This window comes from Hydra viridissima, unplaced genomic scaffold, assembly GCF_058129835.1.
Source record: "Hydra viridissima isolate aposymbiotic clone 2 unplaced genomic scaffold, HvirCarnegie_v1 scaffold_10, whole genome shotgun sequence".
Taxonomy (NCBI): Eukaryota; Metazoa; Cnidaria; class Hydrozoa; order Anthoathecata; family Hydridae; genus Hydra; species Hydra viridissima.
In genome coordinates this window covers 16208608-16227775 of record NW_028324309.1, presented here as the reverse complement: position 1 = coordinate 16227775, position 19168 = coordinate 16208608, and the positions used below count along the sequence as shown (strand labels likewise).

The following is a 19168-nucleotide window of genomic DNA, read 5'->3' as shown; positions in this document are numbered from 1 at the left end:
ATCAAATTTAATAAGTATGATAGCAGTCAAACTTTTTTTTCTTAAACCTTTTTCTAATTGAAGAAGTAAGACATCAATAACTTCTTATTAGACTGCTCGGTACTGATCACGTTGCGATTTCGACAATTTAGAAATGGCTTCACTGTTTAATCCTTGGACGCGCTAAGGAAATGAGTAGATTGATAGTTATTTCGAACTATGCTCAAAATCAACGAAAGTTATGAATGTTTTTTTTGGTTTGCAACCAATTATTTTTATAGTTTGGTTGCCTAAGCGTTTTTTATTTGATGCAGAAAAAGTTTTAAAGACATTGTTTGTATGTAAATGTAGGTTTTAACGTAATTAAATGTAGGATTCCATAGCATAAAGAGAAGCCTTCCATTTTACTTCTACACCTTTTGATCCGCAATTTTATTTTAGATATAAAAGGCCTTTTAAGAACACCAAGTTAAAAGCTGAATAAGTGAGACGAATGAAGTTCATTCATAATCTCTTTACTTCATTGAAAATTTGAATCGTGGCGCTGCAAAAGAATATATTTTGAAGGCTGCTGAACAAATTGATACGTTTAAAAGCTGAATGTAAAAAAGTATTTTTCCATCTTTGATGTTTGATTCTGCTTTGCGAAAGGAACGAAATTTTTTTTCTGCAAGTAATCGTTGCACAAAAGTGAAAGTATGACCGATCGCGCACTTGCAATTCTTACACAACATGATAGAAAGTTCGTATCAGTTCTGGAAAGCGAATTGAGAGATCTTATTGATCGAATCGGGAAGAATCTTGATGACCTTTTTGCTACATGTCATAATCAAGGAAAAAACATAATAAAAGCGGATACCTTAATGATTGAAGCACAACAACTGATGTTTTTAGCACATTTATTGCAAGAGAAGAGATCAGTTTGAGAGAAGAGTTTGAGATCAGTTTGAGAGAAGATCAGTTTGAGAGAAGAGAAGAAGATTACAGCGATGATCAGTTTGAAAAAAGTATTACATTTGGTAAAGAGGATGAAGAAGAACCAAATGAGATCTACAAGTGATCAAAATTTAAATGAAATGATGATTTCGAAAAAAACTAAGTTTTAATCAATCATATTGGAAGTTTTGCAAGCAAGATGTTTTGCGGTGCACATGTTTGGGATAGTACATATATTACGATCAATGATTTCAAGAAGAATATGCGATTGCAAATGATAGATAAAAGCTAATGCGATCGCAAAAATCATTTAAGCAGATAAGCGTCGAATTTATTGACGAATATGCTAATGTATTCAAACCACTTCACTTAGCAATGTAAGATTTTGAGCATGCTTATTAAATAATGAGTAACTTTTACTTATGATGAGGCCAAACGCAAATGCAAGTGCAACAAATAATCGACAGAGTTAATCAGTTACAAAGAAAACTGCTTACTGTATTGAAAGAACTTTCTCAAGTACTTTTGAATTGTGATGTTATTGGCTCCTTGCTTGCGCCAAATCATAAAACTATGATGCTTTGCGCACTGATGTAATCAGTTCAAAGTCGAAGAGAAGATAACTTCGGTGGATTTGCACTCATACGTAACCACTTATGACTTCGTTAATGCTTAATACGGTTCTTGTAGTTAAAGTAATTTGGGTTTGTTAGCGAATGTTAATTTCGTTTAAATGTTAAAATTTTTAAAAATATATATGTATGTGGATTAAAACACAAAAAAGTTAAATTCAAATTAAGAGAGAGTAATAAATAAAATATTTGTGTTTGTTATTATTTTTATTATTTCTAAGATAAAACAATTTCAGTTAGTGTTTGTGAAACCAAAAATTTTCTGTAAATGTTTTTTTTGATCACTAAGCTATAAAATAATAAACTTTTTCAATTGGACTTTCCAAAAATAAAAAGGTTTTGCAACTTTTCCGTCTCTGAAACTTGTTTACATATAAATCTGGAAAGGAATTCACAAACCTTTATGTACGCTAAAAAAAAGAAAAGTTTTCTAGAATTCAATTTCTTATGCAAGAGTTTGTCATTAACGAATCGTACAACTTTCCAATTAGTTATGCATAAATAAGATTTACGCTTAAAAGTTCCCGAAAAAACCAAGGTACTATGCAAGCAGGAAAACTAACACTGACGTTTTTTCGTTTTTTAACGAACAATAACGAATAGTAACCAACTTTTAAATCAGTTTTTTAAGATGAATCGAGTTTTCTGAAGTTTAATAAAATAAAACTCTTTATGCGTTTAATCACTACAAGGTTTTCGGTGTGACAGATTTTTCTTTCGTGCATACATTTTTTATTTAAACCTTTTGCAGAAATAAGTTTTTACGGTTTTAATCGAATTGCAATTGAAGAGCGTTTTTTTAAAAGGCACATAAGCCAATACTTTTGCCAAAATTGAGTTTCGGTTACTTTTGGATTCAAATGTGTAAATGGTACTACTTCAACTATGTTAACATAGACAGAAAATTATGCATCTAATATGTTTTCAATGTTTAAATCAAGTTTTTTCAAAAGAGCAAAAGTCCATCGGAAAACAGTACATGAAAATCATTAACGCTTGCGCAGTAACTACTTCTGCAGCAAGTTGACCTTAAAGATGGCTTCTAAATAAATAGATTCAGAACTGGAAATGTTTTCATGCACTTTGAACCAGTCATATTTAAGATCTAAATATAATTTCTATTTCCATTTTTATTCAATTCTTTTAGCATTGATTTAATTCCTAATTTTAATTTTACTTGTTTTGAATCAGTTCTGATGAAATTAATTTCAGTTCAGTTCTTATGATTTCAATCATTTTACTTCTTATTTCAGTTACAAATTCACTTCATATTTTACTTCTGTTAAATTTTACAGCAATTAGTAGTCCTAACGGCACATTTTTTGGAAAAAATCAAAGTGTAGTCTTGAAGTGTATGAATTTGGATAACTTGTACTAGTAGTATTCATTTTTTTAAAAAAATCTTATGGCACATTCCGGGGCCTCAAAAAAAAAAAAATTTTAACTCACCCCGGGATAAATTGACGCAAACTGTAAAAAAAATTATTAACGTATTAGTGAGTAAAAATTTATGAAAATCATTTAACAATTTTAATGAGCTGGTAACAATTATTAGTTGGAATATGAAGTTAAAACAACACCCACCTTTGTTCCTGGTAACAAAATCCCTTAAAAGGTTTTTTTTTATAAAAAAATAAATTCAAAAATTTTTTTTTTGTAAAAAATAATCTTTTTTAATATTGTTACAAATAAAAATTAAAAAAAATTTTTTCAATAAACAGCCAATACATATTGAAAAACGGCAACTATTGAAAAAAAAATCTGACTGATAATAGTAAATAAATTATGACTGAAATATTTACAGTAGTTTTTTTTTTTCATAGGACCCAAAATGAAATTGTCAATTAGGAAGGTTCCCTAAGATTTCTGAGACTTCTTGATAAAAGTTCTGTAGATAAACACAATTCGTCAACTTATCCCTGCTACCAACTGGCCCCGGTCTCCTCTATCATTATTTCAAGAAGTAATGCAATACATAAGTTTTAAGAAAAATATTTAAACAAATTTTTAACTTAATATCAAACAATCGAAATAAGCATATAAATAAATAAATAAATAAATAGTTACAAAATAACTTAATATCAAACAAACAGTTGTAAAATAGTCATTCAATGATTCAATTGAGTTATAATAATAGTCAAAAATTTTTATTAGTTTTAGCATAGATTTTGATTTAGTTTTTTTTGTAAAATTCAAGAAAGTTCGCATAGGTATGTTTTTATTTTCATCAATACCAGATTTGATCAAAATTAAAGGTGAAGATTTTTTGGTGAATTACTTCCAGGCCCTTATTTTCACATTGAAAGTAAATATTAAAGTTTTTTTTTCTCACTTAACCAAACAAAATTTTCAAATCTTAAGGGTTGATATTAGATTATTTTTCACATAAAATGCTGGAATCACAAACTTAAATACAAAAGATTTAAAAATTATTCAAATTTTTAACTTCTGTTAAAATCTGAGTTTTCAGGCAAAAAAGACTGGGTATCATATGGAGTTTTATGCTTCTATTTTCGTGGTTATTCCATCACGTAAGAATGGTTAAATTATTATAGTATCGTAAAGTGATTTAGGCTACGGGCGACCTTGTAAAATGACCCTAGTTGACTGATCTTACAGATCCTACAAGAATCTTATGGGTTGAGTTGCACAAGTCCCTGCAAGACCTATAAGCATCTTTTTGAAGGATCTTGTAGGATTTAAAGGAATTCTTACAGGATAAGGTAAGATCTAAAAGAATATTTTAAGAGATCTTGAAGGATCAAAATAGGATTCTCATAGGATGCTGTAGGCTATTTAATTTTAGATTCGTAATAGCTAAGTTTAAGTTGGAATTATTATTTTCTTATTGAAATAAAATTTCATTCTGTGTAAAATAAATTTTGCACATTAAAAACTAAATAAATAGTATAGCAGATATTGTTTTTTTTTAGTACATGTACTAAACATGTACATGTACCAAACAAAATGTAAACGTTTTTATAGATTAAACAGGATATACCTTGTTATAACAAATGAAAATGAAATTTTTATAACGAAATTGTTAAAAAAGCGCGTTTCTTAATTTCTCCTTTAATTATCTGAGTGAAGTTAAGAAACGCGCTTTTTTTTCATTTGTGAAAAAAAGTATATTTTACAGAATTAACATTAACAAAACAACTTTTCTGTTTTTACTTACGATCTTACGAATCCTTTAGGATATCCTAAAGGATAATATCCCTAGTTGACTGATCTTACAGATCCTACAAGAATCTTATGGGTTGAGTTGCACAAGTCCCTGCAAGACCTATAAGCATCCTTTTGAAGGATCTTGTAGGATTTAAAGGAATTCTTACAGGATAAGGTAAGATCTAAAAGAATATTTTAAGAGATCTTGAAGGATCAAAATAGGATTCTCATAGGATGCTGTAGGCTATTTAATTTTAGATTCGTAATAGCTAAGTTTAAGTTGGAATTAATATTTTCTTATTGAAATAAAATTTCATTCTGTGTAAAATAAATTTTGCACATTAAAAACTAAATAAATAGTATAGCAGATATTGTTTTTTTTTAGTACATGTACTAAACATGTACATGTACCAAACAAAATGTAAACGTTTTTATAGATTAAACAGGATATACCTTGTTATAACAAATGAAAATGAAATTTTTATAACGAAATTGTTAAAAAAGCGCGTTTCTTAATTTCTCCTTTAATTATCTGAGTGAAGTTAAGAAACGCGCTTTTTTTTCATTTGTGAAAAAAAGTATATTTTACAGAATTAACATTAACAAAACAACTTTTCTGTTTTTACTTACGATCTTACGAATCCTTTAGGATATCCTAAAGGATAATATAAGAATATTGCCATCCTACAAGACTTATAAGTTTTCTGTAAGATAGTCAACTAGGGTAAGAATATTGCCATCCTACAAGACTTATAAGTTTTCTGTAAGATAGTCAACTAGGGGAAGTTCTTGAAAACCCCCGCAACCACCCGTCTACCACCCAACGCCATCAATAAAACAATATTGTAATCGATTAAATCAGAAAAAAAGATGGCTCTAGATAATATAAATATCAACAAACTGCTTTATACGGAAAACCATCCCAACGTGAATAATTTTGTTTGAGGGTTATGAAAAAAGCCTTGAGTATGCCACTTTAGAATAAAGTATACTTTTTAAGTTTTTTTTAAATGGTGACCACTTTTAATTGGAAAAAATACAATGAAAAGTGGTCACCATTTAAAAATAATGCTTTCGCTTTTTAAAGCTTGTAGGTACGTGTATGGTACATGTGAAATTTAAAATTAATCTTCACTAGGTTAGACTTAAGATATTTAACAGTGATGCAAACGCTACAGTATAATAGGGTCTCTCAATCAAAAATAACTTAATATTAAGATTAAAAACATCTATAACATCTTTTAAATATTAATTTAGTCACCATCTATTAACAGCATTTTTAAGCTCATATCAATTAATAATTAAATACATCCAGTTAAATAATTTTTTTTTGTGGTTAATAAACCACAATAAATCTCAAAAAATTTTTCTATTATAGTTTTTTTCAAGTATTTTCAATTAAATACTTCTAACAAGTAGTATCTTAGGTCTGTTACAAATTGAGTTGAACCCAAGTTGTACTACAATGTATGTAGAGATATGTTATTGAAAACTAACATTTTAAAGGAAAGTAATTTATTTCAGTATATACTTTTTTCTTACTTTTTACGATATTTTGAAAGATTTAGATTCTTCTTATCATGTACAGCATGAGTGAACTTAACTATTACCTAAAGTAAAGTGTTTGAATTCGAAACTTTTAATTCTTTTACTTTAGTTTTATATTTTTTTTATGTTTATAATTTTGTACTTTAGCAAGCACAATGAAGCTCTGCAGAAGTTTTCAAAAGCAATGGCACATATTTAAGTTTACTCTAAAATCATTATGTTACAACTCTTCTCGATCATCTAACCATTATATTGATGCAGCTTTTGAGCCATTGTTTTGGTTTATTGATCATTTTACAGCATATTTAGGATTAATATTTGTTGTAATTGTAGTTTTAGCCACTTCATCAGTAGTTGGTATTTGGTATATGTTTTTATTACCAATTATTCGTACATATGCTAGTATTTGGTTGATTTTTCACTGTGTAATAGCTCATTATCTACTTATAAACATTGTGTTTCATTATTATAAAGCAGTTACAACTCACCCAGGCTCACCACCGCCAGATGCTTCAATAGATACAATTCAACAAGCAGTAATTTGTAAAAAATGTATCCAAGCTAAACCACCTCGAACCCATCACTGTTCAATATGTTCAAAGTGCTTCTTAAAAATGGACCATCATTGTCCTTGGATGAACAATTGCATTGGATTTTATAACCACCGGTATTTTGTTTCCTTTTGCATCTTCATGTGGCTGGGTACAATATATGTCAGTTTATCAACTTATTCAATTTTTATTTATCATGCTTTTCATCCAGTAAATCTATTGAAAAACTCAATACCATTTTCTTACTCAGTGGGTCCTTTAATCCAAGGGTTGCTGGGTAATCAAAATGTTTCAAATTTTTTTGCCGATAAGTTAAAAGAAAGAGAAAAGGATTATGGTCCTCATCCAGCTGGCTTCACCCAAGTACATGAATATGAACATGTGGCAGTAATTTATTTATTTTTTCTTTGTTGTGCAGTTACTGTAGCCTTGACTCTTTTAAATATGTGGCATGTAACATTAGTTTGTCGTGGAGAAACTTCCATTGAAGTCCATATAAATAGTTCTGAGCGACAGCATGCTGCCACTCAAGGAATGGGATATAACAATCCTTACCATTATGGATGGCTTAAAAACTGGAAACTATTTTTAGGGCTTAATAAAAAAAGAGGTTTACTATATATTTTGCTTCCATCTTCACACTTGCCAATTGGTGATGGTATGCAATGGCCTTCAAACAAGAAGCCTACACATTATGCTGACCCTGCTGCTTATGCAAGGTATGAGAGAGAGCAAAAAAAATGGTTTATTCGCAGGTATTGCCCTTGCTGAATTAATCAAATTTAGATAATAAAAATAATCAAAGATATAAATTTTATAAAGAAAAGCAATTACAAGTTCTATCATTTGAAAATATTTTTCCTTTCTTTCTGTAAAAATGAAATTTAGTTTTAAAAGAACTTATATCATGCAATAACATTGAATACAAAAAAATGTTTTATAAAATTTTAAATATTGTTTTTAATTCTGTTTTCTTGATATGTATTAATGGCTACTTGTTTTTATCTTTAGCTAAACTTTTTTAATACATTCAAATATATTGAAGTAAATTTTAATTTTGGATTTAGAATAAGTTATGAAGTTTTTACTATGGAATATTTTTTCAAGTTTTGGGAATTTCTTAGATGATATTTCAATTCATTGTTTTTTGATATTTTTGTTTTTGTTTTTGATTTTTTTTTTTAACACTCTGTTGATAGAGTTCTTTTAATATTGATATTAGTAAATTTTTAAGGCATGTTTTTCTTTTTGAAAGTTTTCAATGTTTAATTTATCCATTTATACAGCCCCCTGCACTCGTATTGTGCATAATAGTAGTTTAGTAATTACATTGTTTTTTTGTTTTTTTTGTTTTTGTTTTTTTACATAAATAGCAGTATTTCAGTTAATCAAACTACAATTTTTAGTATTAAATGATAAAGCAAATTTTTTACTAACATTTAAAAATAGCTTATTATAAATTTAGTTTGGGATTATTTATAGGATACGGAATTTATAAACTATTTATAGAAGTTTACAAAGGCAAAGGAGTTTTTAAAAAATGTCTGAAGAAGATCTTTTTAACCCAGGTAAAGTTTTTATGTGATATCTGCAATTTTTAAAAAATTTAATGAACCCTATTAATTAAGTAATTAATGCACATTTTAAAATTTGTTTAGTTTCTTTACCAAGACTTGTAGAGTTTGACTGGCGTTTCAATGTTGTTGCTGCTTCAAATAATATTAATAGAATGTCAGTACCAACATGCATGCTTCGATTAAAAGTAAGTTAAATATTTAGCATAAATTTATAATGAATGAATTTATGGTTTGCTACATGTGCTACTTTATGTTCCATATTTATGGCAATATTTATGGCAATATTTGTTCATTTAAAAACTCACTTCTCTTATGATCAAATGTTTCAGGTTGCTGATTATGGCAATAGCAACGAAGAGAAATTGCAAGTAAAGAATGTTCAGCTGTCCAAAGAAACTCTGGATGCTATGTTAGATGGACTAGGAAAAATAAGAGATCAATTGAACTCAGTTGTATCCAGATAGCCTATCTTATTCTGTTACCTTCATTTGTCAACAGTATTTTGTCATCACTGTTTTTGCAAAAACCTCACCTGATCATAAAAAAAAGATACGACGTTGGTTTTTAAATACAAAATAAATGTTTTGTTGTTGGTGTGTACATAATCTTTTAAAGTATAAGAGTAAAATTTAATTCCTCAATATGTAACTGCATTTGATCATCCTAGATATCTCTCAGAAGCAGAAAAGTGCATAATCAAGTCCTCTGGATGAGTTTTGATAATGAATTCTTGTTTTGAATTTTTGTTCATTATATTTTACTTTAAAGCTATTTTTTTTTTTTTTTTTTTAAATAAAAAGAAAAAAGAGAATTATTTTTGAATTAAAGTATTTTTATTTTACTAATTATACACAAACTTTTTTTTTTTAGAATGTTCTTTTCAAGATTAAAAGAATATTTTTCTTTTATATTAGTGTAATTATCATCTATTGTATATTTTATTGTATATATTTTTATATTATGATGTTTTTTTTTTTAAAAAGATGTTTAAAATGTTGTCAGATTATTGCTCAAATGTTTCTATACTCTGTTTCCAGCTTTTATCTTTGCAATAAACTAATTTTAATTAGGTTGTATAGGGTACTTAGAATTATAAATGGCATGGCATGAAGATATTCGTGGTAGATTTCCTTCTTCGTCAAAACGACTTGGAGCTGTGCTCTACTGTAAAACTGGGTAAGCATTTACATACTTTTTTGGGATTTTGAATTAAAACAGTTCAATCATACTCATTTGAACATTTAAACTTTAAAAAAAAAAGTTTTGCTTTATGGTTGCTGAAATGAAATTATAGATGTGGATTCTATGGAAATGTAGCATGGGAAGGTTATTGTTCAAAATGTTTCAAGGAAGTGTCAATAAAAAGCCGACCTCAGTCAAGTTATGAAGAGCTGTTGTCGACCCATATTCCTGAGTTTGGTTAGTACTGTTGCTGTTTGCTATTGCTGCTGTTGTTGTTTATTGTTGCTGCTACTGTTTTTTTGTTTTTTTGAGTTTGAAGCATTTAAAACATGTTCAATTGAAAAATTTTGTACTAGAAGAATGTTTTTCCCTTTGTTTTCTTGTATTATATTTTCACAGATGTTTTTGCATCACCAACAACATCTACTACACAGTTGAAATTTGACAAGTTTGAAGAGAAGAAAAAGCAAAAACAAGAATCCAAAAGGTAGAAATTTTACTTTTAGTTCATTTTTATTTAAATTATCTTTTTAGTAATTAAAATTATACTTCCCTGTTGGATACATAATTGTCAGATAATTCATAATTGTTGAATACAACATAGTGAGCTTTTGAATATATCATAGTTGTTAGATGCACTATGGTTAGCTTTTAGATATATAGTAGCTGACTTTTTTGAATAAATTAGCAATAAGCTCAATTTTCTTGTTTTTCCAAGATTCAAATCAAAAGTTTATTTTGGTGCTTATTGATATCATTCTGCAGTTTTTAAATTTGATTAAACTAAAATTAAGTTTTAATTATTTTGAAATCAAAAAAAGAATTTGAAACAACTGAAAAATTTTTGAAAAGTTTTTTTTCGTTTTTTTTTTTAATATTAGAGAGAGTGTAAAAAAGTTCTTTACAAAGAGACCAAATGCAAACACTGATTCTGGAAGAAAGATAAACTTTGATGGTAAGAGTTAATAATTTAATAAATTATTTAACATAATTTAATAATCATTTAATATATGTTTATGCTAGGTTTTTTGACTAGACTTGTCTATAAATGGTTCAAAAACCTAATAAAAGGATCAGCAGAACACATGAAACTATAAAAAGATCACACAAAATAGTCATCCTAAAAATACTTAAACAAGATATCATTAAATCTTGATGCTCTTTTTTTACAAATGTACAAGTAATGTCAAGATATTTACTGCCGTTATATTTTTTTCCATTTTAATCAACTTTGACTTTTGAGACAAAAAAAATCTTTAACAGCTTCAAACTTAATTTTGTCAAGAGTAAGATCTTCATATCATTATTATCAGCGTTACTTATTTCACTGTGTGAAATTATTACTATATTTACTATTACTTGTTACTGTATTTATTACTATATTTCACTTTGTGAAAAAAACAGTGAAATAGTTAAGAATATTATTTAAATAATGTTTGCACCTAAAAAGCTGAAAAATACTCAAATGCTGATTGATGTTAGTTAACTTTGATTTCAGTTGCAAAAGAGGAAATTTTGTCAACATCTCGTGATTTTGTTGACTTTCTGAAGGCTTTGAAGAAACCTGCTTCTAAAGAAATCAAGGATAGATGCAATCGGTTTGTTATTTAGCAGGTCTTTTTAAAATGAGTGAATTTCTCAACAAAAGATATGGAAAGTATGATTTGAGATTATCTGTGAAGTTCTGTATGTGAAGTTTTATGCAATAGTTATATGTAGTGTAGAAATTTTAGATTTTATAAACCAGAAAAAAATAAATCTAAGTTTTTATTTATTTTTTAGCAATAGTTTTAAATCAAATGGGATTTCAAAAGATTTAATGTTTCTCTATGATATCATAAAAATGACTCTAAAAATCTATCATTCTTTTAATCAAATTCTTTTTCTTTTTCTTTTTTTTTTTTAAATCTTTTATACAAGAGAGTTAAGTTTTATACAAGAGTTGATTTTGAGAATTTTTCAGAAATATTTTTAATATTTTTTTATTTAAGGTTTATTATTAATATTTTGGAAAACTATGATCTTCCAGTACAACAACAAAGTGAATTTGTCCAAGAATTCTATGTGGTATGCAATCTTAAATGTTGTATATGCCATATGATCCTATAAAAACTTACCAGCACCTACTTATCTACATTTCTAAAATACAAGCATATTTTCTGATCTTTAGCATAAAATATTCATGAACATAATTTAAGGTGAAAACAGAAGAAATAATTTCTCAATATATTGGATTGTGTTTGTAAAACCACCATAAGTTTATACAAATATAACATGTATGTGTGTGCATGTGTGTGTGTGTGTACACACACACACATGCACACACACACACATAATATAAGTATAAAATCACAAGATTCTAGCCTGTATCATCGGAAATTGAATTCTTTCTCAAAAGTATTTTGTAATGGTTTTTGTTTAGATGTTTTTGCAAGTGGTAATCTTTTTAAACTTTATTTCAGAAAATGGGAAATCTTATCCAGTCACATCCCTCATTTCGTGATTTGCCTGCAGAAAAGCTTGAGTGTATGATGGATGGAATTGAGAAATATATCATGACCCACATTTATAAAGTGTGAGAACATTTTATTTTTTCATAATATTTTAAAAATTTAATGATAGAAGAAGAAAAAATTAATAGAAAACACCCATTCAAATCTAAAACATTTTTTAAAAATCTTTTAATTTTTTTGTGAAGAAATTTTTCATTGCAAAGTAATTGTAAAAACATTTTTCTAATGTTGGTATCTAGTGCATTCAGTCAACCATCAAGTGATGATGAAAAAAAGGATCTCTTAATACAAAAAAAGATTCGCAGCTTGCATTGGATCACCTATGAGCAACTTGAAGTCAATATTGATCTCAACAATTCGGAGGTACAGACACTTCTTAAAAAGGCTCTTCAAGGTAATTCTGTTTTCAGCAATCAACAGTTAATCTTTTAAAGTTTTATTTCTTTATCTAGATTTTTAAAACTTATTTTAGATAAATTTTTTGAATCATTTCATAAATAAATTATAAAAATTGTTTGCAAGTTTTTTTTTTTAAGTATTCATTGTCTGAAAAAATTTAAATAAATTCATCGTGTGAAAAAGTTTTAATAAATTCATTTCTGAAAAAATTTTAATAAATCCATTTGAAGCTTTTTTACCTATTTCAAAATCAAATTTTTTTGCCTTAGACTTGGTAGAGATGAATACAAAGCGAGCTCCTCAAGATAAACTAGCATGTATTGTTAACTGCAGCACTGCAATATTACGTATCTTTTCAAATTCCTTTGCTACTTCCTTGAATGATTTTTTAAATTCTGGCAACTGAAATTTGCTTAACTCATTTTCAAGAGATGCTTCAAATTACACAAAAAGAACTGATCGCAAGTGCTGATGACTTTCTCCCAGCTCTTATTTACGTTGTTCTAAAATCCAATCCTACTTTGCTGCATTCTAACATACAGTTAGTTTAATATTTTTTGGTTAAGACATTCAATAGAACTTTTTTACTTGCAACAGAAAAACAGGTCCTTTGGGTTTTTTCATTTTTAATTTTTTTTTTTTGTAAAAAGTTGAAGAATTATATATTAGGACATCCCGAACTTTTCAATTTTCAACTTTTTTCAACTTTCAACTTTTCAACTTTCATTAACGATTTTTTTGCCTTTAGGTACACACATTAAGGGTGGGCATATAAATTTATCAAAATAAAAGCACCATTTGCAAAAATAGACCTTGACTTTTGCAAATAATAACTCATATTGGGAGGGAGGAGCAAAATTTAGAATGTGTATGAGTAACCCATACTGATGGTATAAAAAACAATTTTTTTCTAATCAGATTGGATGTCAATAAAAATAGACTTTTCTGAAAAATTTGGATTGGTGTGTAATAAACCCAACTCTTCTCTCAAAAGTCTGTTTCAGAAGCTGCAGTTACCTAAAAAAAAACTAGTTGTTTTAAAAACTATTTTTAAAATTTTTATTAATGAAAATGTATTATTAAGCATAAGAAAAACTAACTTTATCTGCCCTCTCAACTCTTGGTGTGTGAACAGGGAAGTACTACCAGGACACTCCAGGAACTATTCTAGATCATTAATGCTCATATGACAGGTTAAGTTGGGTTCATAGGCTTCTTTCATTGTTATACGGTAAGTAAATGTAGTTGCTTGGAAGTTTCAATTATGAATCTTGTATACTCTGGAAGCTAGGCTTTCCATTTTTTGATTTTTTCAAATTTCAAAAATTTTATTAACAGCAAAGTCCCTTTCAATCTTGTTTTGGCTGCAAAGTTAAGTTTGAAACAACATTTCAGAATGAGAAAACCATACTGAAGATCTCACACATTTTTCAATAATTATCTGTGCTTTTATATTTTAAATTTTGAAAAGGGTGAGTTAGTTCAAGATGTGCCATGGATCCTCTATCCAACTATGTTTCACTTTGATTTGGAACCACATAGAGAAGTAAACTGATACAAGAAGCTTAACAATTAGCTCTAATTTTTTAAACTCATCTCCCTCTAGTTAATGTTTGCAAACCCACAATAAAAGTAAAGAAAAATCTCTGTTGAGCCACCTTGAATTGACTATAGTGCCTGGTTTTTGCCAATCTTTCAGTAAGAGTTCCTGAAATTACTGTCAGCATATTTTATACACATGTTTCAGATCTGAAGATATTGGCTTGAAATTGTAATTTCTTTCCATTTCAGTCACCTTGGAAAGCAACTTCCCTAGGGGTCCAGAAAACACTGCCTTTGAGGTTGTCTTATCATCAAGCTCTTGTATCAAATCTTGAAGGCAAAGTTCATTTGTGTGAAGTGAACAAAATATATAAACATTCAAAATACAACTTTTGTTACAATTAGATATGAAGTTTGAAACTTCATATCTGAATGCAGCAAAAGCTGTATTTTGAATGTTTATATATTTTTGCTCTTCTTTAAAATCTTTACTTTTATCTAGGACATCAGTATTTTCTGTGTAATTAGAACATTTTAAGTCACTATTAGAATATCCTTCTTCAATATTACATTTTTCTAAAAACTTCTTTTAATTGCTACATGTTTCCAAAAACTTCTTTTAAAATGGCACAATTTAACACCTCCTTTTCTTTGATCTCCTTTGCATCATGTTCTTTCTTACTACTTCGCTCTATTTCCTTTCATTTCCATGTAATCTCTTTATAATCTTTAGTTCTTATCATAACTTGAGTTTTCTTCTTCTCTTTTGTTCTCTGCGCTTACATAAATTCTAATTATATCAACGGAATCCTCGCTAATTTTTCACATGTACAATTGATGCGAACTTTTCTTTCACATCCCTGACAATTTGATTCACTAGAGATAAGAATAGAACATTTGCAGTTAGTTACATCAAAGAGTTGCAACAGACTTTATTATGTTGTCAACTTATAGTTTTTTGGTATACATCATAATACACATTTTTGATCTTTCTGTCAATGGAATTATCGTAAAAATTAGTGGAGATGAAAAGTCTGAGTTTGCTTTTTGCTTTTGTTTAACAGCTTCCAATCTCCTTAACCAAATCATCCGGCGGATAGATTTTCTTTTTCTAATAACTCTTTAATCAGTATAGCTTTACAAAGAACAGCACCAAGAGTTGGTAGCTCAGGTGGTTTAAAGTCTCTTCCTTTCTTCCATAATGATAATTCTTTATTTCCTTTTTCTAAAAATATTATCATCATTAATTATTAATTTTAATATAATATTATTGATAATTTTATATTATAAGAACATCAATAATAATATTACTAAAATAGCATTATATTGTTAAACACGATAATGCTATAAAATATTTATTTGAAAAACTTTCATATATTACCAATTAAATTAGACGTAGCTGTGTTTGTTTGCTTTTTTCTTGTTTTTTTTTTTTTTTTTTTTTTTTTTTTTGTAAATAAAGGTTTTTATAATATCCGCTTTTTTTTTAAATAGATCCTACATTTATATACCTTCAAGCAAAAAAATACTTGGGGCCAAGTTGTTATGGTAAAAAATGATGATTTTTGAAAAGTACGGGATGCCCTATTATATATTTATTGCTGTCTTTTAGTCCCGATTTGATATCTGTGTTTTTATATTCAGATACATTACTCGTTTTTGTAATCCTAGTAAATTAATGGCCGGTGAGGGCGGATACTATTTTACAAACTTGGTAAAAAAAAGTCTTTGGTAATTTTAAAGATTTGTTCTTTTTTTTTTTTTCTACTCTTAACATGAGTTGAGTTGAAAAAAATGGTTGAATTGTTTTTTAGTGTTGCGCTGTTTCTTTTATCACAGACAATTTAGATGCGCAATCTTTAAATATTTCTGAAGATGAGTTTAACAGGTATGCAGCTATTTTTTTCCAGGTTGGGAAAGGAAAATGTTAAAAAAAAAAAAAAAGAATGTAAAATCACATGAAAATTAGTTTCTGAAGAAAACTCTTAAAGATATTTTTTATTATTCCAGTTATATGAAAGGTGAAAAGCCTATACTTCGACCGAAAATAATTCAAAAGAAATATGCAGTCACGTGTGAAGGTCTGCAACAAATGCAGGTGGAGAATTTTTGTTCTTAGTTCAAAGTAATCTCTTTTATCGATTTTTTAAGTTCTCAAATGCACTTCTTTAGTCATCATTCTGTCTATTTTAAGAATACCAGTATTACCACCAAAATAACTCCACACCATCACACTACTTCCATCACGTTTTACAGTTGACACAGTTTCATCATCCGTTCACCAATACTTCTTCAAATTTATACTCTTCTCTTCGAACCAAATATGTGAAACTTTGACTCGTCGGTCCAAAGAACACGTTTCCAGTCATCAGTCATTTGTTCATGTTGTTTTGTCCACTGTAGTCTTCTTTTCTTATTTTGGAGTCGAAGAAGCGGTTTCCTTGCGGCTACTCAACCATAAAGCCCTGCTTCCATCAATCATCTCTTCACTGTTGTCACAGATATGGGATGTTCTCGGGAACTATTCCTACTATTTATAATTTCTGGGGCAGTTAGTAGTCTATTTCTTTTATTATTGGTAGCAATTCTTCTTTCTTTGATAATAGAGGTAATTTGCTGACGTTCTGATCGTTTCCGATTGACCACATTGCAGTTTCTTCCTTCTTTTTTATTATACTTCATACCATTTACATGTGGTATTCGGTGGTTAAAAAAAAAGCTCTTTGGATTTTAGATTATCAATCGTCGGATCCTAAACTCTAAATATTGATCACTATGCGTAGGATGTGCTGGACAGTAATCTGTGATAAGCACTACTTTTTTCTTCTCTTTTGTGAACTTTGTATCCATTCCCCTTATCCACTCTTCGAACACTACTCTATCCATCCAGTTTTATTTTCTATTTTTCTATCTGCAAGGTAATTGTTTAACTCCTTCAAAGCAGCGAGAGGAATCTTATCACCCGCTGCATTTGTCTGTCGCCATTCCAGTAAAACAAATTTTACTGTATTTTCTTCCTATGCAAGCCTCAATTAGGCTGCGCACAAAAAAACAACTCAAATTCATCTGCATTGTAAATTTCATCCAATTTACACCCGAATGAAATTATATAAAGGCTGCCACCAAATTTGAAGTCAAGAGTCAACTCACACATTCATGAAACGTTACTTTCATGAGTGAGTCGCAAGCCCAATTAAGAGATCATGGAGTAGTCGACATTCAGTAAAATTATGTATATATGGGATAATGGAGCCACCACTAAAGTTATTCACCTCAGTTATTCCACTTCCATCTTTTGTAGTTTCTTATTACATGGTTTATATATTTAAAAAATTTATTGGAATTTTAGGCAAATTTAGAAGAAATAGCAGCACTGCGTGAATGCCAAGCAAAAACGCTAGAAACTTGTCGGGCTTTTCGCAAGGAGATGAATGAATTTAAATCAGATTTTAAGTCACAGGTAAAATGCTGTTAACACGACAGTTAACACGACACGACAGTTAACACGACACGACAGTTATTTTTCATGTTTTTGTGATACTTAGATTTCAAAGTTAACTAATAAAAGCTGATTCAAAATGCATTTTTTTTACAGTTAAGGTAATAATGTAAGCTCTATTTCAAAGAAATTCTACTCGTTACGAGTTTATATTTACTGTTGTAGTACTTTTACAATTCGTTGCGTTATTTAACGTATTTAGATTCAAGCGATCCTGAAAAACAGGCCCTATGATCTTAAGCGCATGGAAACGTATCTAGAAAAGTTCAGACAAGCGAATGCAAATGAAACAACGACGATAAAACACGGAAATGACCTGCCACTTGACAACTCGTCTTTGATAGGTGTTTCTGCGAACGATACTGTTTCTCTCGACAACGCGATAGAGCTATCGATGCACCTAAACGTTGATCCTTTCGACAACACTAAATCAAAAGACATTTCAACACAAGTTAATGTTGTTTCGGACAATAACGCTGAGTCGATAGATTTTTCTACACACTTTAATGTTCCATTTGAAAGCGAAGTCAACACAAAAACCAACTTGCTGCTCGATATTTAAAAAAAAAATTAAACAGCGCGCTTTAAAATAATTTTTTTCTGCAATTAATTTATTAAACAAGCATTTTGTTTTAGAGTTGAAACAAAAGAATTTCTTGTTATTATAATTTTTTATCGTGTCAGTAATAATTTGAATACGACTTATTCTATTCCATTTTGTGTATTTCTTGCCTGGTGATAAAAAAGAAAAAGCTTAGAAAAGTAACTGCATGGTAACAGTACGTTGCTGTTTTTATTTTAATTTAGTCCATAGTTTTTTCCACAGTTTTATCTCAAGTCAAAAAAATGTTTACTTCTTAGAGAGGTTGTCCAGGATGTAGTTGAAATGATAAAACATAAAGTGAAGTTTTCCCCATTGTAAACACAGGATCATAACATTTTTCACAGCTTTTTAATAAGTTATCCTGAATTCAATCAAAGCCCATAAACAAATTTACATGTAAATTTGATTCTAATGTATAAATTCAAATGAAGGTAAAGCAGAGTCAGTTTTAAACCTTTCATGGAACGACTCACTTGAAATTTGCTATGAATTGTGAATCCTCATTTCTTCATGCTTAATATACTTAGAATGACCAACAACACCATGCTGGACCTAATCAACCACATCTAGGTGGTGTTTATCCAACGTCTTACAATTACTAAAAGACATGTACCTCGTGTCTTATAATTACCAAAAAATATGTAGGTGGGAGCTGCTAAATATCCCTTATTCATAAGTCAGCTTCCTCTAAACCATTCTGGTGAAATGTTCACAATAGTTTTCACATCATTGTTCCTGCCTGTCTGTACTTCCTCAGATAGTAGTCCGATTGGAACAGGTTTGTTGCTGACAACTGAATGCGAGTGAAAAACCATTTTAAATCAGCGGCATTTCCAATTGGCAAAAGATATCATTCATACAGAAGAACATATTTCGGAAACGTTTTTCTACAGGATTGCTTCACTTTGTCCGCGTCAATAATAACACACAGAGAATAACATAAATCACTTCATCAAATTCCAATCCAAATTTAGAATATCTGCAAAGATTTTGTGGCTCCTAAAACATCAACAACTAAACTTTTGGATTCCTTTTATT

General features: G+C 28.9%; 3 protein-coding genes across 6 annotated transcripts; all 3 read left to right on the top strand.

The window, feature by feature from the left end:
* Positions 1–5579: 5579 nt before the first annotated feature.
* Positions 5580–8047, top strand: LOC145181968 (palmitoyltransferase ZDHHC16-like). Of its 2 annotated transcripts, none has more exons than XM_090099415.1 (2): positions 5580–5701; positions 6411–8047. In XM_090099415.1, exon 2 carries the CDS (start codon positions 6419–6421, stop codon positions 7583–7585), a length of 1167 nt encoding a protein of 388 aa, XP_089955541.1. In that variant the 5' UTR covers positions 5580–5701; positions 6411–6418; the 3' UTR covers positions 7586–8047. The 2 variants fall into 2 exon arrangements, with proteins under 2 accessions (XP_089955541.1, XP_089955542.1); XM_090099416.1 differs by lacking the exon at positions 5580–5701 and adding an exon at positions 6133–6182.
* Positions 8048–8230: 183 nt separating this feature from the next.
* Positions 8231–9032, top strand: LOC145181929 (COMM domain-containing protein 9-like). Its single transcript, XM_080057127.2, has 3 exons — positions 8231–8382; positions 8473–8576; positions 8721–9032. The coding sequence occupies exons 1-3, from the start codon at positions 8355–8357 to the stop codon at positions 8853–8855; spliced, it is 267 nt and encodes an 88-aa protein (XP_079913253.2). The 5' UTR covers positions 8231–8354; the 3' UTR covers positions 8856–9032.
* Positions 9033–9358: 326 nt separating this feature from the next.
* LOC145181440 (rab5 GDP/GTP exchange factor-like) lies at positions 9359–18239 on the top strand. 3 transcript variants are annotated; one of them, XR_016456109.1, is made up of 16 exons: positions 9399–9567; positions 9686–9810; positions 9973–10060; positions 10455–10528; positions 11072–11171; positions 11565–11640; positions 12036–12148; positions 12326–12480; positions 12755–12832; positions 12915–13026; positions 15522–15575; positions 15672–15741; positions 15842–15915; positions 16038–16125; positions 17377–17487; positions 17729–18239. XR_016456109.1 is itself a non-coding variant. In XM_090099414.1 (15 exons), the coding sequence occupies exons 1-15, from the start codon at positions 9488–9490 to the stop codon at positions 18086–18088; spliced, it is 1704 nt and encodes a 567-aa protein (XP_089955540.1). In that variant the 5' UTR covers positions 9359–9487; the 3' UTR covers positions 18089–18239. The 3 variants fall into 3 exon arrangements, 1 of the variants encoding a protein (XP_089955540.1); XM_090099414.1 differs by lacking the exon at positions 15522–15575 and having other exon boundaries at positions 9359–9567; XR_016456108.1 differs by lacking the exon at positions 15522–15575 and having other exon boundaries at positions 15672–15758.
* The last annotated feature ends 929 nt before the right edge of the window (positions 18240–19168 follow it).

Excerpts from the sequence above, each read along its gene's own strand:
- LOC145181968 (XM_090099415.1), top strand. The coding sequence starts at position 6,419 with ATGAAGCTCTGCAGAAGTTTTCAAAAGCAATGGCACATATTTAAGTTT.
- LOC145181929 (XM_080057127.2), top strand. The coding sequence starts at position 8,355 with ATGTCTGAAGAAGATCTTTTTAACCCAG. Across the intron at positions 8,383-8,472 it reads AGAAGATCTTTTTAACCCAG|TTTCTTTACCAAGACTTGTA; the intron begins GTAAAGTTTTTA and ends AAATTTGTTTAG. Across the intron at positions 8,577-8,720 it reads CATGCATGCTTCGATTAAAA|GTTGCTGATTATGGCAATAG; the intron begins GTAAGTTAAATA and ends CAAATGTTTCAG.
- LOC145181440 (XM_090099414.1), top strand. The coding sequence starts at position 9,488 with ATGGCATGGCATGAAGATATTCGTGGTAGATTTCCTTCTTCGTCAAAA. Across the intron at positions 10,061-10,454 it reads CAAAAACAAGAATCCAAAAG|AGAGAGTGTAAAAAAGTTCT; the intron begins GTAGAAATTTTA and ends TTTTAATATTAG. Across the intron at positions 13,027-15,671 it reads TTGCTGCATTCTAACATACA|ATACATTACTCGTTTTTGTA; the intron begins GTTAGTTTAATA and ends TTTTATATTCAG.